Source organism: Delphinus delphis, chromosome 11 (assembly GCF_949987515.2).
Source record: "Delphinus delphis chromosome 11, mDelDel1.2, whole genome shotgun sequence".
In the NCBI taxonomy this organism is placed as follows: Eukaryota; Metazoa; Chordata; class Mammalia; order Artiodactyla; family Delphinidae; genus Delphinus; species Delphinus delphis.
The window spans coordinates 96,533,747-96,548,089 of NC_082693.1; the positions used below are offsets into that span (position 1 = coordinate 96,533,747).

The 14,343-nt window shown below is 57.4% G+C and overlaps 1 protein-coding gene across 2 annotated transcripts in view; it reads left to right on the forward strand.

Annotated features, from left to right (window-relative positions):
- The window catches only part of MPPED1 (metallophosphoesterase domain containing 1), a 77,130-nt gene that overhangs the window by 14,963 nt on the left and 47,824 nt on the right, over positions 1-14,343 (forward strand). For both annotated transcript variants that reach the window (XM_060023991.1, XM_060023992.1), the window contains exon 3: positions 6,184-6,365. In XM_060023991.1, the coding sequence (XP_059879974.1) occupies positions 6,184-6,365 (182 nt within the window). The remainder of the gene's footprint in view (positions 1-6,183; positions 6,366-14,343) is intronic.

Below are 14,343 nucleotides of genomic sequence, written 5' to 3' on the forward strand. Positions count from 1 at the left end.
GGACCCTGGGAGCAACAAGTGCTGTGGAGGAAAAGCTTAACGGCTTTTCGTGGTCGCTCAGCTGGCGTGGGCGGAGCAGGTTCCCACCGGCCTGCCCCGCTGCCTCCCTCCTGGCCTGCTCTATGCTGCCTGCTCCTGAGGCCAGGGCTCCAGGCTTTACTGGCCGTGGGGCTCTGGGGAGGCCGGGGGTGTGGGCCGGGTCCTGGGAAGAGCACGCAGTGCGCCCTGGTCCTGGACTCCTCATCCGGTGCTCTCTCATTGCCTGCTCGGGTCAACCCACCTTTGAAATGCAACTTTGTACCCAGCTGGGTGAAGCCGGATCGTGTGGGGACTCGGCGGGGCGCCGTTCCCTCCCACCCCCCTTCTTTGGACTCACACCCTGTGCACCAGGGAAGCACGTGGGTTTCCATGGCGAGTCTCCACTGAGGGAGACGCGGGAGGACGGATGCCACTTCCCAACACGTAATTTATCGCCACCCTGGGCTTTGTCTCGGGTGAGGGAGCGAGGGGCCCTATTTAATAAATCCACAATTTACATTAGTAACAACAGTGACCATCCAAACGCGGCCTCCGGTTGAGCCTGTGATTTATGTAGTTGCCCCCAGAGACCCTGGCGGTAACGAGGCTGTCTTTGCCTGAGGAGTGAATGTCTGGATCTGGGCCTCTGGGTTTTGGGCCCTGAGACGGAAGACCCCTTACCCTGGGGGCCGAGAAACCCTGCGGTGGTCTGGGGAGAGCCCCTCCAGTCACCGGCCCCTTAGTCCTGGGTGGGCAGGTGGACGGGTGGCCTGTTGCTCAGCGAGAAGGTGAGAGCAGTGTCTGCGGGACAGGGTTACCCTGGGGATCCACCTTATGGGGGTGGGGAGCTGGTGCCAGGCATGGCGACTCCTCTCTGGCCTTGAAAGGGAGTCCCATCGGTGGATACTAGACTAACCCATTTAAAGACCCTCCAAGCACGTCAGGCTGTGCGGGGTCCTTGAAGAATGTAGCAGGGCGGGGCACTGCTCTGCGCCAGGCTGGGACTGGCCCCTATCCCCGGCCCTCACCTCTGCGCCAGGTTGGAGTGCCGACCCCCTCGCTAGGTGACACGGAGGCTTCAGAAGGGACCCAGTGGCCCCTAGCCCGTCTGTGCACTGAGAGGTCTCCAGGAGACAGTGAGGGTCAGCCTTGGCCCCGGGAGGGGCCGAGGGGGCGTGGCAGGAAGAAAGCCCCGACCTGGGCTCTGTCTGTTCTCAAGCCGCATCCTGCACCCTCTCCCCAAGGGCTCCAGGTGCAGTTCTGGTTTCTGGGACATTTATGTTTTTTATTTAAATTAATTTTTATTGGAGTATAGTTGCTTTACAGTGTTGTGTTAGTTTCTACTGTACAGCAAAATGAATCAGCTCTACATATACATATATGCCCTCTTTTTTGGATTTCCTTCCCGTTTAGGTCACCACAGAGCATTGAGTACAGTTCCCTGTGCTATGCAGTAGGTTCTCATTAGTTGTCCATTTTATACACGGTATCAATAGTGTATATGTGTCCATCCCAATCTCCCAATTCCTCCCACCCCCCCCCATACACATTTGTTCTTTCCGTGTTTTCTGGGACAGTCCATTGTTCCCTCTGCCTCCCCTACTCTTTGTCCTGACAACATAGACTCATCCTTCAGATCTCACCCAGGTGTCACTTCCTTGGGGACACCTTCCCTGACCCTTCCCCAGACCTTCCTAACGGCCCCCCACCCCGATCTAAGCACTCAGAGCCTTCCCTTCGTGACACAGGCTTCAGCCTGTGCTTATGCGTTCATTTGTGGGACAGTTTTCTAAGCATCTGTCCCCTCCACCAGCACGGGCTGTCCCTCGAGCCTAGCACAGTGGACAGGAGGGGGGAAAGAAAAGGGAGCAAGGATGAGGCAGGGTGCACGCCCCAGGAAGAGTGTGGTGGGAGATCAAGGAGGGCTTCCTGGGGGTGGTGGCATAACCCCGGAGCTTGGAAGACCAGCAAAAGCAAAGCCAGGATGTGGGGAGGAAGGGCAGGCACAGGGACTCAGGATGGAGGTCACCTCGGAGCCAGTGCTTCGTGGAAAGAGCCTTGGGCAGTGTGGCCCAGTGCCAACCAGTCCCTACCCTCCTCTGGGCCTCCGTTTCCCCACCTGTAGGATGAAAGGAGGGGACCAGAGTTCTCTCTCATTCTAGAACGCCACAGCTCGTGTCCAGTTACGTGGCTGGACATGGTTTTGGAACTTCACTGAAGGAACGAGTCCTCTGCTCTCCACCCCCTGGCTTTCAGTGTACCCTATTTCCCCAGGAAGTAGTGGGGGGATGGGGCTCTGCTTCTGATGCCCACATGAGTCTTTGGTACCAGGAGCTGCACTTCCAGGGAGCCAATGGCTTAGGGGAGAAAGTGACCGAGAAGGGGTCCAGGGCACAGGAAATGGGCTGCAGGGGGCAGCCCTGGGTGGTTCCCACCTTACAGAGCTGGACTGGAGGATGGGAGGGTCCAGGGCACAGCGAGGAAGTTGCCGAGCCAGGGTGCCAGGCTGGGTCCAGGTGCCGGAGGCTGCATTCTCTATTCTGCACCATGCCTGCCGCCAGGATTCCGGTGGGCAGATCCCTTGTGAGGCTGGAGAGAGTGGTGACAGATTATAGGTCTCAGAGAGAGAGAGAGAAAGAGCCACAGCCTTGATGGGGCCCTCAGCAGGCAGAGGCTTTGGGAAAGTCGGGTTTGGCCCCCCCCAGACCAGGAACACTTGTTTCCATACCTTCTCTCTGGTCCATGAAGAACGACTCTGGAATAACCATTTTGCTTTGTTTCTTCTAGTCGCGAGAAGGTGTGAGGTTAAATGCCCCCATTCCAGTTCTGAAGGCCTAGGTTCAAATTCTGCTCTTTAACGTACTAGCAGGTGCCCTGGATGTGGGACTAACCTTTCCAGGCCTCAGTTACTTACTCCACAGGGCTGCTGGAACTCAGGGGTTAGCCAGGGTTTTGCCATTGCAAGTGTCAGAAACCCAATTCAAATTGTCTTATGGGTAAAGGAGAGTTTACTGGCTCACGTAACTAGCTGGGAAATCCAGATTGGGACCAGCTTCAGGCACAGCTGGATCTAGGGTTCAAAGGATGCTGCCGGGTCCTCCCACCCTTTGTGTGCTCTCGTTCTCTTTCTCCGTATCTTCATTCTTCTCGCTCTTTTCCTCACTTCTAAACACCGGCAGGGTTTCTGGGAGCTGCACGAGGTGGTCCCTATGGGTGTCCCGTCCTGTGCCTAGCAGGTGTTTGGTATTTAGGGGGCACTCAAGAAGCATTTGTCCATAGATTGACTGAATGAAATGAAGGCCTGGAAATAGTCCAGCTTGGTGTGAGTTCTGGAACCAAAAACCAGCTTCAAATTCCAGCTCCACCAGCTTCCATAGCTGAGATCCTGGGCACGTGAGCCTTTTCTGCTCCTCAGTTTCCTCATCTATAAAATGGGCACAACCATAGTGCCCTGCTCAGACAGTCATTGTGAGGGTGAAGAGAGCAGATGCATGCACAGCGCTGAACACATAATGAGCTCTCAGCCCTGGAAATCATCAGTGTCATTACTGTTGTTATTATTTCAAGGTTCAGCATTTGTTACAATCCAAATAGCCGGAGGACAGTGCCGGGAAATAAGAGTCTATTTTTTTTTCTCTGGGGATTATTAGGTTTGCCTCCTCACTGAGCTCAGAAGCCTCGGGGCGGAGGGAAGTAAGAACAGAGTTAATTAAAGAGCTTGGGCTCCAGCAGCAGGCCCAGCCTGACTAGCGCCGGTGCAACTCGCGTGCTCTTGGCTGGCTGATGGCGGGAACTGCTCAGGGCTCCTCCACGAGGGACTCACAGGGGGTGGCATCTCACTCCCTGTGTCTCCTTTTTTTTTCTCTTTGACTTGTTTTCTGTTTCCTTGTGGTGTCCTCACAACCTCAGTGTATGTGAGGGGGAATGAAAGAAAGAAAGAAAGAATGAATGAATTTGAATGAATTTGATTGGCTCACTCGTGTTCCTTGCTGGGCCAGTAGCCCAGTAGTGATTGGCTGCCTTGGTCCAATCAGCTGTGTTAGGGGCGGACAGGTGGATTCACAGGCCAGCTCCCTGCAAGACTGTCACATGGGGTGGGGGGAGGGACCCAGAGGACAGAGGAGTGGCAGCAATTACTGGGAGGGAGATTTGAGCTTCCAGACCAGCTCAGGCATCACCTCCTCCTGGAAAGTTCAGGGGGCCCCAGGCCAGGTTAGGGCCTTCTCTGGCCCCCAGCCCCTCTGCTGCCCCATCGAATCTTGTGACTTTATTGTCGTTTCCTGGCCAGGTCTGTGTCCACCGTCAGTCTGGGATCAGGCCTGGCTCATTAAGTTCCCCAGCTTTGAGCTCAGGGCTGGTACCCAGTAGGCATTCAGGATGTGTTGTGTTGAATGAATGAGGGAATGAATGAAGGAATGAGAGGGATGAAGAAGGGCTCCAGAACCCTCCTGTTGCCATCATCAGACTCAGGGATTTTTCCTCTTCTCCCCGGTCGGGTCCCACTCTGACCTGCTGGGATTCGAACTTGACTTAACCACCCCCAGAGAGGTGCCCCGCGACCCCCTCCCGCCGCAGCCTGGTGACGTGGAGGGGCTGATGTGACACTGTAGCTGCGATGGATGGGGCGTGCTAAAGGTCCCCGCACATTAGCCTGCTGAACCCACGTCTCTCGTAAGGTGTTAGTTACGTTTCTTCGAAGTATTTTGTCTGAAGAAGAAGAAGCATAATCAGAAAGATGCCTTTGAAAGTATTTACGTAACTGATGTGGCGCTGCTTTTGGTTTGGCGCATAATTAGATTTAAACACAACTCCTCGAGCCGCATCCTCGTTGGGAGAGAGCAGCTCGTTGAAATGTCATTGCGTTGTTTTTCAGAGTTTTGAGCCTGGAAAAATCAGTCAGCTGAGGAGGCAGAGTGTGGCTCTTGGGGAGAGCCCTGAACTGGGGGGGGGGCACCTGTTCAGTGTCCTCCTCTGTAAGACGAGAAGGCTCCCAGGGGCTCCCCGGGACCAAGAACTTAACAGTTGTGCAGCTTGTTAATTTTCTGAGCATTGTTGCCTAATGAGGTGGCTCCATTTTACAGACGAGCAAACCAAGGCCAGACATTTTCCTAAGGTTACATTAGTGACGAGCAGCAGATCTGGGATCTGAAGCCTGGTCTTCTGATTCCAGAACTGTTTTCCTACAGGACCTTGGAAAGCCCTTGTTCTAAACCCGATCGGACCATCTCATAGTTTTGGAAAATTGCTGCCTGTCTTTAGTGCTTTGTTTCACAAGTTCCCACGAAATTCCCCCCTTCCCTCGTGGCTCTCCCCGGATTCTACTTGTGCTGTCTCTGCACAGTGCCAGAGAGTCGGATCTTCCGGCTGGAAGGTGGAGCTCCGTCCATGCATCCCTGATGGGGCTGATAGCACCCCCCAAGGGGGTGAAAACTGGTTTTGGGGGGTGAAAAAAATCTTACTCTGATTCTAAAGCACAGATACACGCACAGTAAATGAACAGATATACGGCGTATCTGTGGTGTTAGAACTTTATGAGAGAGGGGTGAGTAGAAAAAACATCTAAAAAGGCCCCTTGGGCTTCCCTGGTGGCACAGTGGTTGAGAGTCCGCCTGCCGATGCGGGGGACGCGGGTTCGTGCCCCGGTCCGGGAAGATCCCAAATGCCGCGGAGCGGCTGGGCCCGTGAGCCATGGCCGCTGAGCCTGCGCGTCCGGAGCCTGTGCTCCGCAACGGGAGAGGCCACAACAGTGAGAGGCCCGCGTACCGCAAAAAAAAGAAAAAAAGAAAGAAGGCGAAAAGGCCCCTTAAGGGCTGATAATGAAAAAAAAAAGGTAGAGAGGTACTACTTGTCAAGCAGCAGGTTAGCTGTAGCCGCCATACAGGTGCACGCGGGTACAGGTGCCCGGCTGTACCTGTCAGCCCTTCCCATTCATTACCTCGCAGCAACCCTCGGGGCTTCCCACGTTACAGAGGGGAAGCTGAGGCTCAGGGGGAAATGTTTTGCCCGGCTAGTGATCAGGAGGGGCAGGATTCGGACACAGGTGGGCAGGCGGATGTGATCTGGACCACGTGTGATCTGACCTGGCTGTGGTCTGAGTTGATGGGACGTGAGCTGCAGCCTCCCAGCGCCGCGACCCCGTGACCCCATGATCTTCTCTCCCCTCAGGGTGGACCCGGTGCCTCATGACGCCCCCAAGCCGCCCGGATACACCCGCTTTGTCTGCGTGTCTGACACCCACTCCAGGACGGACCCCATCCAGATGCCCTACGGCGACGTGCTCATTCATGCCGGGGACTTCACCGAGCTGGGGCTCCCGAGCGAGGTGAAGAAATTCAACGAGTGGCTGGGTAGGTGCCAGAAGGGGCGGTGCCTGTGAGCAGCCGGACTCGGGCGGCCCCCTGCCCTCCGTCCTTCCTCCCTGCTCTGCCCGGCCCCTCCCTGGACTTTGTCACCTGTCCACCTCCCCTGGGAAGCCCCCTGGCCTCCGGGACCAGGCCACACCCCTCTCGCTCTCCCGTGACACCTGGGAGGTCTCCTACGCCAGCGCTTGTCTCTGCTGTGATTTTCCATTTGTTGGTAGGATTTTTTTGGCCTGGGGGACTTCCTCCCAAAGGGATTTTGTCCGGGTTTGTTTTTGTCCACTTGTGTGTCCAGCCCCCAGCGCCTGGTACAGGTAGATGCCGAGTAATAATTGATGAGCAGATAAGTGGCTGAATGGACGGATGAATGAATGACTCTCTGGGAACAGTGATGTCAGGGCAGGCACCTCAGCTGGTAGGTACAGCCACCCACCGTCATTGACGGCTTCTCCAGTGAGGGGACCCTCCAGGCCTCGTGGCCCCAAGCAGGAGCCCAGGGGGCCCGGTGTGGGTTCCTCCGTGGGCAGCCATTGGTACAGGCAGCGGAGTGCCGTCCTGCGCCATAGGAGATGGTGGGCCACGATTTGCAAGCACGCCCCTAGGGTTTTGTCCTTGGCTTTGCTTTCTTCCAAAATAAGAAAGACATAAATCTGGGGTGCCCCCCTGGGAAAAGCCGTTTGCTTGGAATCCAGGGACACCTCCCAGCGAATCTCTGTGCCATGGCCCAAGGAGACAGATGGGTGGCCCCTGGGCTGTTGACACAGAGGCCTGGGTACGGGGCGGGCCCACCTCCCCATGCAGCCCCTCGTGGCCGCCAGACGGTCCCCCGCCTCCCCAGGGGCGTCCCGCTGTGCAGTTGGCTGGGAGCTGTGCAAGCAGAGGGGGGCCAGGAGCGAGGCGGGTGGCTGCGGCGGGAGAGGCTGGCTCTGCCAGTCGAGACAAATATTTACAAGCAAGGCCTTGCACTCCCCTTGGCGGGCTCGGAGCTTTAAATATTGATTATTCAAATGGGAAGTTCTCATCAAGGGGCCTGTTTGGGCTGAGCTTTGTGAAGGCTGGGGTGGGAGGGGCTCCTGTCGGTGAGTCTGCCCTGGGCTTCTCCCCACGCCCCGGGCTGCTTCCCAGGAGGGGACCCTCACGGCGGCTGGTTTCTTGTCCCCCTGCTGTGGGTCTCAAAAGATGTGAGGCTGAGCTGAGTCCGTGTCCCAGGCAGAGAACAGGAGTCGCTGGTGGCCGGGCACCTGCTTGTGTGCCAGGCTCCTTACCACCACTGCCGGGCTGAATTTGAGGAAGAGCCATTTGGGGTGGGTGCTGTTTAGATCCCTATCTGACAGAAGACGATGTCGGCTCCCTTGCACTGAGGTTCCCGAAGTGAGGGACTATTTCCGATGTCCCCCCGGCCCAGACGTGCTCGTCTCCAAGCTGAGTGAGTAAATGAACCCAACAGTTGCATGTGCCAGGGGGGTGGTGGCCAAGGGCTGTGGGATCTCAGTGCAGAGGCTGGTGGTGGCCTCTTCCCAGGCTGGGGCGGCTTCTGGGACAAGCTGCCGTTGGGCTGGGCCCGGCCTGGGGAGCTGGGCGATGGTGCTGGGAACAGAGCAGCTGCAGGTTGAGGGGACAGCGGAGGCCAAAGCCTGCGGGGGGACACTTGAGAGGTGGCATGACGTGTTGTGACTGGAAGGAGGAGGTTTGGAGAACGTGAGGGTGATGAGCCTGGAAAGAGGGGTGGGGACTCCCTGAGACTCTGCACATAAGGGGAAAGCAGGGGCCTGGGAGGGCCAGCACGGTGAGATGTGGCCATTTTAGGAGAATCTCTTTACTTGCCTCGTAACTGAAGTCAGAACTGTGTGCTGGAGGAATTGAGGAGGCTTTCTTCATGTCTGCACTTGACGTGGGATTGATTTATTTGCCTGGATCATCACGGGTGGGAAGGGTGAACTTACAGAGGGGTCTCCCTTTTACAGAAGGAACCTCTCCCCTTGGCAGCCTTGAAGTGTTTGCAGATGTCAGTGTTTGTCACTCAAGTGGGCTGGGCGGGGCTTCTGCCTGAAGAGTGACAGAGCTGGAGGAATTTGCATGGGAGTTAGGGCATCAGTAGGAGTGGGTTTATAGCGGTCCGTCTGCAGCTGGCTTTTTGGGAACTGGCCCGCTGCGCAAGGTGACTCACCTCTGTGGGCTGGCGGTTCACGTGCCAGGGGTGTGGTGATGCGGCAGAGATGGGCTCAGGGTGGTGTTGTAAAGGGCTCCGTGTTTATTGAGTGTTGGCATGTGCCCTTCATGTATATTATTAAATCATTTGCTTCTCTTGATGAGGGAACGAGGCGGGAGCTATTGTCATCCCCACTTGACAGAGGAGAAACCGAGGCCCAGAGGAGTGACGGAACTTGCCCAAGGTCACACAGCTAGTAAGTGGCAGAGCTGGGGTTTAAACCCAGGCAGTTGGACTCCAGAGCCGAGCTCTGTCCTCTCCTCTGTTATCACCTCTCTTGTTTTTATGGTGAAACCTCACTGATTCGAAGTTAAGGTGTGGGCTGTGCCTCTTGGGGCCAGACGTCCAGGGTCAGCTTTCTCCCAGGTGATGGCAGCAGTCGTGTGACCTCTCTGAGCCCCCCGGCCTCGTTTTAACTGGGGGTGGTGAGGCTCCCCTTGACCTGCCTGCCTCTTTGGAGGCAGGTTGTTTTGAGACTCCACTGGGATGGAGGAAATGTTCAAGTGTGTGAACCGTAAAGGGCTGTGCAGGTGTTATTACTGCGTCCAGGAGCTGGCGTTCGCAGATCAGGGCCCCCTTGGGGTAGAGGTAGGGGGCGTGGGCTGGTCCCACAGTAGGCAGCGGGGGGCCTTGAGCTGAGCCTTCACGTTGAGTTGCAGGGAGAAGCGGTAGATGATTTGTGTGTGTGTGGAGTTGACCTGCGACCTCAGCCGTGTGGGCAGTTCTTGCAGACACACACACACACGCACACACACTCAGCAAAGACCGCAGGGGTATTCATTCGTCCATTCAGTACACCTCACTGAGAGCTCTGTGCAAGTGTGCCCCATGCAGTGGGTGATGGTGGGGAGTGAGGACAGGGTGCTGCGTCTGGTGATGGGGACACAGTGGATGGGTGGATACACCAGAAGCAGTAAGAGAACCGTTCACGTGATGAGGTCGGCAGAGCGCTGGCCCAGGGGGAGTGATGGTGACTGAGAGCCCCTTGAGGCGCCATGGAAGGCCTCCTTGAAGAGGTGGCTTTGGGTGAGGCGTGGAGGTGAGAGTGAGGTGATGTAGGAGGGACACTCCAGGCAGGGGCACAGCGGCTGCAGAGGACCTGAGGGCAGGCAGGGGCACAGCGGCTGCAGAGGACCTGAGGGCAGGCAGGCAGGTGTGCAGTGTGGAGGCTTTGCCACCGGTTGGTTCAGATATGCCCTGTGGGCCAGCGGCAGGAGTTTGGGGTTGATTCTAGGTGCCATGGGGTCTTTGGGAAGGTCTGTGTATGGGAGTGACCTTTAAAAAGGCCTGGATTGCGGAGACAGCAAGGCCGGTGAGGGCAAAGGCTCTGGAATGTTCCAGAAGCGATGTCTGGGAGATGGGATCATGAGGGATTTTTATTTTCTTCTTTATGGTTCTCTCTTTCTTTTTTCCCTCTGATTTTCTATAGGGAGCATGTATTATTCTCGTAGCTTTAAAAAGGCAACACTAAAATCTCGCTGTTTTTAAAGAAATGCTGGCCTCTCTGGTGTCTGGTGCACAGTGTGTCCCAGGATGGGGCTAGGGGCCGCGCTGGGCTCAGGTCAGTGCTGGTGTCATCCAGCCGCTCAGAAGCTCTCCCCTGGAGCCCCTTCCCTAGGCCAGCGGGGCCCCATCCACCTCTCAGGCCCACTGGCCCAGCCCTTCCTCCGCCCGAGTGAGAAAGTTACAGAGTTGAAATTCATAACCAGCTTCTTCCCTGTTCGTTGATCTCATGGAAAGCATCTAAAATCATATTCCAGGGGGCACCTCCAGACAGACAGGAGAAGGGTTAAAAAGTTAATAGAGGCCCTCCTTGTGAGAGGCACCTAACTGGGGAGCGGTGCGGCTAAACTCACGCGACTCTAATTTGCTGTCGGCGGCGTTGCTCTTGGCTTGGGTGTGCGTGGTGTCCACGTTTTGCCCACTTGCAGGCTTCTGTCTGGGTCTGTGTTCTTTGGGGGGCGCTGGGTTGGGGATGACAGGGCCCCTCTGAGCAGATCCTTTTTCCCTTCGGCCATTAATATCCCAAATACGTTCATGAAATAGAAACACCAGCTTGATTTGTAAATGTCCCCGTAAGCAGCTAAAAATTTGCTAAGCACGGGCTTTCTGGCTATAAAGAGTGAAAAGAAGAGCAAAATTGGCTGAAAATGGAAAAGGATGTGCTGGAAGCTCCTTGCTTCCCCGCAGTAACTGCGTGAGGATGGACCGGCAGCGTGGAGCCCACAGACTGGTTGGCCCAGTAAGTCGTGTCTGTGCAGGGAGGTGGGACGGCATGAAGGTTAAGAGCTCCCTCCTGGAAGTCAGGCAGACCTGTCTTCACCCCTGCTTCAGCCTCTTATTTGCTGTGTGACCTTAGCTTAGCCACTCAACCTCTCTGTGCCTCATCTGTAAAATGGGAAGAATTAGTTACCTACCCCATGGGGTTGGGGAGGATTGAAGAATCATGTTCCCATACAGTGCTTAGCGCAAGGAGAAGCCCTCCGGAAGTGGCAGCTGTTGTCGTAAGAAGCCTGCCTCTCCCTGAGCTGAGTCCGCCACGAACACAGGCAAATCAACGAGCCTCAAGGTCGGCGAGCCATCTTCTTCCAGCCACACTGGCAGACTCCAGTGCCCCACCTGGGCCCTGCCTCATGCTCGTCCCCCTGCTGGGAAGGCTCTTTCTCGTCCACCCGACAGAGTCCTACCCACCCCTAACTGTCGTTCTTCTGAAGCTTCCCCCTGCCCCACTGGGCGACATTGGTCCCTCCTCCCTGTGCACCCAGGGCTCCCTATTCAGTCCTTGGTGGTGGCCCTCACCTTGTGGAGGGAATTGTCTGTGTCCTCATGCCTCCCGTCCGCCCTGCCTCCCCCTGAGACTGTCAGCCCCTGGAGGGCAGGGCGCGTCTCATCCCTAGCACCAGCCAGTGCCTTAGCCGGGGGAGGCCCTGGACAGAGACGTAGACTCGGGGTGTCTGCACCGTGAGCTGGTCCCTGCGTCCCCAGCAGGGCTGGTTGCTGTTGGGTGGGACAGCAGCAAATGGGGCTTCGAGGAGGGCCGGGCTGTGACGCAGAAGAGTGTGGGCATGGCTGTCGCAATACGGGACTCCGGGAGGGTCTGCGAAAGGGCAGAGGCTGAGTGGGGGTCTCCAGGATGAGCCTAGGAGCTGAGGCCGGCAGGTGAGCCTGGGCTCGCCACTGGAAGCCGGGGGGTGCTGAGGGTGGGGACAGAGGCCGAGCGCCCAGGAGCACCCGCCTCCCAGGATGCCGTCTGCAGAGGCAGCGCCTGACCCTGAGGCTGCGACACGCCCGCATCTTCCCCGAGGGACGAACACCAGGCCAAATTCTGCCCCTGGCTCTGAGTGACAGCCGTGTCCTCAAGAGCTGTCAGTTCACGAGACGGGGTTCACAAGATGCCAGGAAGCCTGCTCTCTGCGACTGGCAGGGGCCAGGCTGGCCTCCCCACGCCCCTGTCAGGAGAAGCCTGCAGCCACCGCATCCCTCGCTCCCACCCCCGGCTCCTGCAGCCTCAGACCCCGGCACTGGCCTCAGAGCGACTGCCCAGAGGCCACAGCCGGGTGCTCACCCCTCCTCTCCGCCTCCCCACCTGCCTGATGCTGCCCCGTCCAGCTTGGCTTCTCCTTCCCCAGCTTCCACACCTCCCTCTCTGGGCTCCCTGCTTCTCCATCTCCTCCTTTTGTTCCTGGTTCTCCTCCTTCTCACTGAAAGTGGCTCCTCCTGGGACCAACCGTGGGCCTCTCGACCCCTTCTTTCCAGATGATAGTCATACCCTCCTGCTCTTGCTTCTGCCCAGACTCGCAGACACCTCTATCTCCTCCCAGACCTGATCCCTCTTTGAGATCCAGCCGGTATATTAATCAGTCTTCTCAGAAGACACCTCCTCCTGGCTGTCCACCAGGATTTTAGACTCGTTTTTAGGTCCCAAACTGAACTCCCAGACCTCAGCCCCATCCCCAGAGGCTATGTCGTAAGACGTAGGCCTCCACTGAGACCCAACCACAGCTCCGGTATCCTTGCTCCCTTCCCTCTGAGGTCATCAGCGCCACCCATTATTTTCGCCCTGCTGTTGTCTGTCCTGCCCGTGTCTTCTTCACTCACTTCCGTCACCTGCCGAGCTGCTTTGGGGTCCCAAGTGGGCCGTCCTGCCAGCCTCCCCTTCCTCCTGCAGGATCCTGTGAGCCCCTCGAGGGTTGAGACGGCGCCTAGTCCGTGCAGGTCCTCAGGACCCAGCCCAGCCTGGCCCCAGGGGTGCTCGCGGGTGTCTGTTGAACAAGCGTGGAGAGGTCTGGTTACCCACAAGGGGCTGGTTAATTAAGTGGCGCTACCCTTAGCGGCATCAGGCAGGGGAGGAAGATGACTGGCAGTGGAGAGTTTAGAAGTTATAATTAACTTTCTACTGGCGCCCTAGCATAAAACGATATATAAGACAATGTAGAAGGGGTCCAAGGATTTAGTTAAATAGAGCTAGGTCTTTTGCAAGTAAACCCTTAATTAAAATCTGTGAGGGAGGAAGGGAGAGAAAGGGAAACGGAGAAATCATTCCGAGGGGATTTCTTTGTTTTCTGCCTCATTTGCTGCTGCGTTGAGGGCCCGAGGACCATAGGGGGTTGGTGCAGAGACGGGCTCCACGCCGTCCTTTCGCCTCTTTGCTGTTGGACTCAGGAGCCCGTGGCAGGAGCTGCAGGTGGGGCTGAGGATCTCCGTGCTCCCCAGGATCCCCAGGGAGCAGGAGGCTGCTCCCTGGCACAGAACCGTTATTCTCTGTGGGAAACAGTTGTTTCGGACGCAGCTAGAGGTTGCTGACCTCCTCACCCACTGCCCGGGTTCGGCCCTTCTCTTCTCTCCCTTCCCCCTCCTCTGGGGTGAGGCCAGGCTTCGGGAAGGCTTTGCTCTGGCTCGCCACTCCCCACAGCTCTGTCCCCGGCAGCTTGTACAAGTCGCTGCTTTTGTCTTATTCCTGAGACAAATTGTTTTTACCTCCATCCTTCCAGCCTCCCCACAGTGGGACACCTTCTTCCCAGAGTCTCTTACCTGTGTGTGTTCACTTGCGTCTCTTTATGCCCGGTACCTGCCCCGGGCCGTGGAAGCTCCGCGCTGGGCATCCAGTGTATCAGGCCTGAGAGACAGGACCTGGGTGACCCCGCCCGGGCCGTGCACAGCCCAAGTTTGGGGCCGGACACCTTCTGGGTTTCCTTGGGCAGAGCCATCCCGCTGTCCTGCCCCATGCGGCCAGGGTGGTGGGGGAGGGATGGGTTTCCTGGGACTGGCCGAAGTCCCCAGGGTGTGGGCAGCTCAGCTCGCCGGCAGGTCCAGTCTGACAGGCCTCACGTTGACCGAGGTCAGGACTCACAGCCTCTTCGGCAGAGCTGGGGACGGAGCGCTGAAGCCAGGGGGTCCTGGGGCCCACTTCATTGGCCAGGCGACCTCGCTTCTCCCTCTGGGTGTCCACGTCTGCATCCGCAGAATGTGACGTTTACACCATGTGTTGACTAAGCCCCCCTGGAGCTCCCGCTCGTCTCCCCTCCCGGCCCACACGCCTGCTGACCTCAGAGCCCCGCTGCGGGTGAGCTGAGCTGAGTGTCTGTCTCTCCCGCTGGCCTATGACCGCGGGAGAACAGGGGAGGGGTCCACACGCATCCCGCTCATCCCATGTCTTGAGCGGAGGGCCTACCGTGTTCCCTGTCTTGGTGTTGGAGGTTTGGTGATGACCAATGTAGCCCCTGCCAGGAGGGCCCGAGGACGAATGCAGGGTCAGGC